This window comes from Herpailurus yagouaroundi, unplaced genomic scaffold (genome assembly GCF_014898765.1).
Source record: "Herpailurus yagouaroundi ecotype Mexico unplaced genomic scaffold, PumYag 162, whole genome shotgun sequence".
NCBI lineage: Eukaryota > Metazoa > Chordata > Mammalia > Carnivora > Felidae > Herpailurus > Herpailurus yagouaroundi.
Window position 1 is genome coordinate 69,049,745 of NW_024412403.1, and position 7,941 is coordinate 69,057,685.

Consider the following 7,941-nt stretch of genomic DNA (forward strand, 5'->3'; position numbering starts at 1 on the left):
AGAACTCCACCAGCATCAGTAAGCTGTAAAACAGTTTTAAGTGACCTAATATGTGTGTAATTAGGGTTCCAGAAGGAGAAGAGTAAGGGGAGAGGGCATAGAGTGAGATGAGGGAGGGCCAAAATAATTGAGGAAATAATGGCAGAAAAATTCCCTGTCTATAAACCCACAACTCTAAGAAATACAAGAATCTTAGCAGAAGAAACATGAAGAAAACTACACTGAGGCACATCACAATCATGTTGCTTAAAACCAGAGAAAATCTTAAAAACATCAAGGAAAGAGACTGCAGAGCTTTAGGGAGGAGAGAGTAATAGTGATCTGGAAGTGCTAGAGAAGCAGTGTCATCAGGAGAGGGGTTTTGGTGGGAGTAAGAAGGTGAAGAGAACATTTGGAGAAGGGCTTGAGAATGTAGGGATCCCACTGATTCATGGATTCAGAGTGCTCCAGAAGGCACAGTGGAAAGGTTTCAGGAGTTGGGGACACTACAGAGATGAGGCCAGATTAGGGGATATACAAAGCCATATTTGTATAGCAATGACCTGTGAATCTTAGATTTCTCATGACTGATGTAAGCAGAAAATAACAGGCACAATGTGATTATTCCTGATGGTCTCCAAAGCAGATTGGGGTGGCAAGGCTGTGGTTGTTGGGGATAGGGAGCCTGGGGGGTCTTACCAAGAACAAGTAGAGCTGGTCTTCACTCCAGCTGTTGAAAGTGTGGAGCCTGGGAACAACAGGCTTGCCAGACGAACTTTATGCCTATAATTAATTTCCCATGCATCCACCATGGATATGTGTTTGTGTCTGTTTTCCAATCAACTTTGCATCCTGATTTTTTAGGCACTTGTAGAGATGCCATTCCTATACCAAATATGATCCCAGTGAAAGGAGTTATTTCATCTATGGGAAGGAGGCTTCCTGCAGTGTCTGTGTGTCATATTTGGATAGAATTTGTTTTTATTTTCAATCATGTTTGGTTTTCTGAAATTGTTCTAAAATCTTTCATCAGCTGGTTTTTGGCATTCATATCCCAATACTATAATCACTTGGTATCTACTTATTTATGTAAAAGTACTAGATGTCTCATAAGCTGTTTTCCTAGGGTCCTCATACATCTCCTTCCTAAAATCAGTTGATGTCTTTTTTGATTACATGAAATTATAGAGTTCCGCCTTGTCAAGATTCAAATGCGATAAAGAAAGCATTCTGTTCGGAATTGGGCATCATCTGGGGTGGATTAAGTAATACTTGGCAACAATTAAAAATAAGCAAGAAAAGGGGTACCCTGGGTGGCTCAGTCAGTTAAGCGTCCAACATTGGCTCAGGTCATGATCTCTCAGTTTGTGAGTTTGAGCCCCGCGTCGGACTCTGTGCTGACAGCTCAGAGCCTGGAGCCTGCTTTGGACTCTGTCTCCCTCCCTTTCTGCCCCTCTCCAGCTTGCATTCCTCTCTCTCTGTCTCTGTCTCTCTCAAAAATAAATAAACACTAAAACAAAAAATAATTTAAAAAAAGGTAAGCAAGAAAGCCACAAGTGGTACCTGTGAGATTGCTTTAATAATCAGCTTTTCACAACTTGTTTGTTCTAAAATGTATATATTTAACTGTTATATTGTCATTTATTTGATAAAAACTATAATTGAGTAGAAAAGTGTGCTGACCTTCAGCAGTAATAATAGGAAGCCTGGTTATTTGGACTATATGGCCATAAACAATGCCTCACTGCTTACTTGGTGGCTGCTTACCTTAATTACAAACCAAATACTTAGAAAAAAAAATATCATTTAGCAGGTAAGCCTTCTAGTCCCAAATCTATAAAATTTTCTTCAGTATCTCATAGGACACCCCATATAACCTTATAAGAGCAACATTTTGCAAGTTTAGCATGTTTATGACCATGAATGTACTTATTATTAATTACACTCTATTTCCTGTGGCTATAATGTGTGTTTAAAATCTGCATTCTCTTAATAGAAACAGTAAATGAACAGTATGTATATATTACTTCTTACTGGGAAACACAATTTTCTATGGTATTCCTTCTGCCAAGTTGTATTAATCATATTCAAATCATATAAGAATATCATAAAGCTAACTCAGTTCATATCACACATTATCCTCAATGTGGCATGTGTGTGCCTGATGCAGATCTCGTTTATTTTCCTTGCTATGTTTAATCTGCATAATTATAGTTTTGTTGACTTTCAGTTTCCTTGGTTAAGAAACAAAATTCAACTGAGTAAATTTAAAGATACTTATTGGCTTTATTCAATGATTCATGAATCAGACAGGATCTCATATAGCATATGAGCATATATGCTCATATAGAAAGGAGTTCCAAGGAGCTGTAGAAAATGAAAGACTTTTATACACAGAATGGAGCAAAGGAAGTTGGATTGGTTGTGGCAAGGTTGTCTTCCTTAAGGGGACAGAAGGGGTCTCTCTGTCAGGCAGGTTAACTCACTAGCACTGGACTAGATTAGGGATCCATTTCTGGGAGAACCAAAAATAATGAAGTCCATTTAGTTTGGTGACATGAGGCTTTGCATGAGCAACTCTATTTTTGGCCTGTTGTCTTGTTTTTAACACCTTAAAGCAGAAAAGCCCTTTGAAAACTAAAATACTTAACCATCTCCCATCTTTCAAAAAAAAAAAGATCTGGAAAAAAGAAACATTTGCACTAAAAAATTTGCATTAAGTCTATTCACTATGAAATGGCTTCAAGGAAGTGTTGAGTTTAGGAGAAATTGGAAGAAATGTCGTCCCTTTTCCCACATGCTTGGTAAGAGCCCCCTGTGTGATGTGGTTGCCACAAATAGCACCGTGGTATTAGTTTAGTTGTAACAGAAATACAGCATTCAAGGGCCCCCTTGGGTAGCTCAGTCTGTTAAGCGTCCGACTTCAGCTCAGGTCATGATCTCGCATTTCATCAGTTCAAGCCCCGCATCGGGCTCTGTGCTGACAGCTCAGAGCCTGGAGCCTGCTTCGGATTCTGTGTCTGCCTCTCCCCTGCTTGTGCTCTCTGTCTCTCAAAAAATGAATAAATGTTAAAAAAAAATGCAGCATTTGAACAGTAGGAATTTATAGTCCCATTATATTATTCTGCCATAGCTAGAATATTGTGTGTGTTTTTGGTTATCTTATTTTAATGTTTTTATATTCTCTTTTACCTTGTTATCCATGTGGCTGACCATTGGCACACATTTTAAAAATAATTTTATTTGAGGTAGAAAGGGAAAAGCTATCTGATAAATATTATAAAGTTCTAAACCTTTTTTTAAACTGTATCATTCTATGAATTGAAAGCCATCTGATAAGTCAAGAAAAATAAAAAGACCATTATTGTATTATCAAAGTGTTCTAAAAGAACCACCTCATATAACAAGCATTAGCTTGTCCTGATTATAAGATCAAATACACAATTAGCTAGTTGTCATTTTTCAAGAAAATTTAAAGCAGTGGTCTATCACCTTAAAAATCTTTATAGGAGCAGGTTAGAATTTTTGCAACTTGCATTTGAAAATTGGAAATTTCATATTGGACGTATAAAGCTAAAATATCTACTCCTTTAAAATTATGTTCTATATTTTTAGTGTTCTATGTGAACAAAACATTGTAGCCATTCATTTTGAAAAACTAGAGCTATTGGAACTTCTTCCTTGGTGTGATCATTCAAGTTTTCTATTAAAGTTAGAATCCTTTCATTTTCAGCATGTAGAATTTTTCCCCCATTTGTAGTTTTAGCAAAAAGCCATAATATTAGAATATAACATCATTATGATTGAGTAAAAAAATCTTTGCTTTTGACATCGGACATATGTGAAAAGGATTTAAAAAATAACCCAGATGTTTTTGTTTCCTCTTAGGTCTTCGGGTAACTGTGCTTCTGACATCCTTCCTTATGGTTTTGGGAACTGGTCTAAGATGCATACCTGTATCAGACTTAATGCTTAAAAGAAGGTAAATCATAAATAACTTAAAATTTATCCCACATTTTTCTCTTTTTTATGAGTATATTATATATGTTTGGTTATAAGCTTTTAGTAAATAGTTCCAGTTTTAAGAGTCTCATTATAAGGTCATATTTATATTAGCATTTATTTTTCCCCCTACATGATGATTAATTCAATAAACATTTATTAGTTGTCATATGGAAGAGGACGCTACTAGTTTTTCTGTAAATAAAAAGAACAATTAATCTTCATGCTATCTAGGAGCTATAGTGACCACAGGAAAATAATAGTATAACATAAGGAAGAATAAAGTAGTTAATTCAGTAGAAGAAGTATAAAACTGTCCTGAGAGACTGAGAGAAGTTTTGGCTGAGGGTGTCAAAAAGAGTTCAAGCGGCACCTGGGTGGTTCAGTCTGTTAAGCATCTCTTTTTAAAAAAATTTTTTTTCAATGTGTATTTATTTTGAGAGAGAGAGAGAGAGAGACAGAGCTCAAGAGAGAGAGGGGGACACAGAATCTGAAGCAGACTCGAGGCTCTGAGCTGTCAGCACAGAGCCCAACGTGGGGCTTAAATTTGTGAACTGTGAGATCGTGACCTGAGCCAAAGTCAGATGCTTAACTGATTGAGCCACCCAGGTGCCCAAGTGGCTGACTTTTGATTTTGGCTCAGGTCCTGATCTTAACAGTCATGAGATTGAACCCCACATTGGGCTCTGCACTAAGCATGGAGCCTGCTTGGGATTCTCTTTCCCTTCACTGCCCCTCCCCAACTGGTGTTTTTTCTCTCTCTCTTTCAAAATAAATGAATAAACAATTAAAAAAAAGTTCATGAAGGGGGTGATAATTAAACAAGGCATTGGAGGGTGAGTAGAATTTGATAACTGTAGTTTGGGGAAAGAATATTACAGAGTAGAAGAATAGCAGGAATGAAGGCATAGAGATAGGTAAGCATAGGCCTCTTCTGGGATGGATAGGTAGCTTCGTTTGTGTACAGCATCATTTCTGCAACTGGGGTCTCTGGATGTATTCTCAGGGGGCACAAGGTACAAGAAAATTTTAAAGCTTTATTTTCCTGTTGGTTAGAATATTAAAAATTATTTTACCAGTAATAATCTGTAACTAAAAGACATTTTTACTGATCAGAACATCAATTTCTTAAATTAGTGTTTCTTAAACTGGGGCCATAGGATGTGATCTTGAAACTCATTGAGAAATTTTTCCCCTTTAAAGAGGACCCATAGGGGCATCTGGGTGACTCAACCCGTTAAACATTTGACTGCGGCTCAGGTCATGAGCTCATGGTTTGTGGGTTCAGGCCCTGCGTCAGGCTCTGTGCTGATAGCTCAGAGCCTGGAGCTGCTTCAGATTCTGTGTCTCCCTCTCTCTCTGCCTCACCCCAGTTCATGCTCTGTCTTTTTCTCTTTCTCAAAAATAAATAAAATTAAACAAAATTTTTAAAAAAAGGATTCATAGATTACTCAAGTTTGGGAAACACTGGTCTACGGGATAAGGTATAAGAATGGGATATAAATAGAGATGAGTTTAGAAAAGGTTATCCAGAATATGAGGGATCTTAGATGCCGTCCTGTAGAATTGTGTTTTCCTCACTGGGCAGTTGGAAGCCACTTAGTTCTTAAGTGGCTCAGAGCAACAATAGGACCTGACCTGTATTGGGTAAACTCCTGATTTGAGGTATGCAGGATTGATTACAGAAGGGAGAGATAGTTGGTAGGAGACCAGGAAAGAAGACATGAGAGCCCAAATTGGAGTCATTCTTTTATTTGTTTATTCATTTATCAGTTTAGTTACTCGACAGAATTCACTGTGTGCCAAGCTCTTTTCTGGACATGGGGAATACAACAGAGAACGCTATAGACAAATGCTTGTCTCTTGGAGTTTACATTCTGGTTGGGGAAAGAGGCAGTAAGATAGATAAGTAAATAAAATGTATGTGTTATGGAGAAAAAATAAAGTAGGAAGGAAAGATTTGAAATGTCAAGGGAAGGATGGTGAAATCTCAGAAAGAATGGCCAAAAAAAAAAACAAAAACAAAAACAAAATGCTTACTAGGAAGACAACTTTATGGGGTAAAAACCCAAAGAATGGACCATACATTATCTGGGGGCCAAGCATTCCAGGAAAAACAGCAAGTGTAAAGGGTGGGAAGGGAAGAATGTGCCTGCCTGGCAGGGAGGCTGGTGTGGCTGGAGCCATGTGAGATATGAGAGATTTCATGGGAAGAGTGACAGGAAATGATGAGACCAGCCTGGTTATGGAGTGGTGGGAGCATGAGACAGGGTCCTTTAAGACCTTAGCTTTTTCTGAGCTAGAAAACCATTGGTGGTTTTGAGTTGAGGAGAACCTTGGTCATAAGCTGCTCTGTTGAGAATAGACTGATGCTGAAGGTCAAGGGCAAGAATAAGAAAACCAGTTGGGGAACTGGTGCAATAAACCAGGTGAGAGATGATGGGTTTCTGTGGAAAGCTAGTCTTCATTTCCTATCCTTTTGAGTGAGGTTTTAACAGATGAGTTTCATTATTGTGTTTGAGATGTTCATAATTTTTCAAACGTATGGGTTTTTTTTAAGCATCCACAGTTTTTAAGTACAAACTTCAGTAAACTTAACTTTAATGATGCATTCTTTCAAAAAGCCCATTAATATTTTTGTTAGCTTTTCTTCTGTAATGGGCCATCCATATTATTCTCTGTAGTCTTATTTCCCTTTATATCCTTTCCAGTTGTAAAATTCTAGAAATAATGAAGAGTTGACTCTCCATCTTGGTGAAGAAGATGATATGAAAAAGAAATAGAGCTCATAAAGAAATGTAAACAAAGAGAGATGAAAGAGAACTGCTAAAATAAAGAGTTCAGAGAGATTGAATCTTTCATAAAAAGAGGGTATAAATTGAATTTTCAGTCCTTATATGTTCATCTATAAAGAATGTAGGAATATTATCTCCTTAAAATGACACTTCGTTTTATGTCCATACAGTATTTCTTTTAAGCAGTAGTATTAACAATGCATATGCAGCTGTTAAAATGAAAATGCTACAATTAGACTATGTATTTTTGACTAGTAGGTTCAATAGATCACCACTTTTAAGCTTCAGTCTCCATCCTGATACACAGCGGGAAGGGGTAAAGACCTTTAACATGGATTTGACTAGCACTGAAAAGAGTATTTGGCCATCTATATTTTGTGCCCCTGTTTTACTTGGAGCTTTTTGAGTCTCAGACCCAGTCTTCAGGAATAGTGACCCTGCACCCTTGGCTTCCTATGTCTTAGCTTCTGTAAGTCTCAAGACATGAAAATAGCAGCTTCTGACAAGCTCTTTTCTCAATCAGGATTTTTCTTACCACCTTCCTATTGTTGCTGTACCTCTCTGCATGGTATCAATATTTCTTTTATCTGCATAGTACCGATAAAAATTCAAGGAAATTATTTTGCCACTTCTATTAACGTCATGGATAAATAAGGAACTTAGAATAATGAACTATAAAGCATGTCTTCTATGATTGGGAAGCAGATCATACAAAAAAATTATAGATGACATTGCTCTATAGCACTATATGATATTGCATGCCCAGTAAATAAAGATTTCTGGAAGGTGAACTTAAAGTAAGTTATATCTGCTGTTAATCATATGTGTTTATCCAGCAATTCCCTAACACATGCCATATTATCTTCTAGTTCAGTATAGTTTTCATTAATATAAATGATAGAAAACATTTACTAATGTGTGTTAGAAAGTTAAATAGTATGGTTCTAGTAAACATAGATTTTTTTTTTAAAGAAATATATTCGATTGTAAAATGCTTGTGGCTGGCAAAATTACATTTAAAATGACCAAAATGGCTGGCTCAGTTGGTGGAGCATGCGACTCTTAACCTCAGGGTTGTGGGATCAAGCCCCACATTGGGTGTAGAGATTACTTTAGAATAGAATAGAATAGAATAGAATAGAATAGAATAGAATAGAATAGAATA

The 7,941-nt window shown here is 36.9% G+C and overlaps 1 protein-coding gene across 1 annotated transcript in view; it reads left to right on the plus strand.

The window, feature by feature from the left end:
- SLC49A4 (solute carrier family 49 member 4) overlaps positions 1-7,941 on the plus strand; it is an 82,784-nt gene that overhangs the window by 4,882 nt on the left and 69,961 nt on the right. Inside the window, exon 2 of the mRNA XM_040484698.1 lies at positions 3,868-3,961. Coding sequence (XP_040340632.1) covers positions 3,868-3,961 — 94 coding nt within the window. The remainder of the gene's footprint in view (positions 1-3,867; positions 3,962-7,941) is intronic.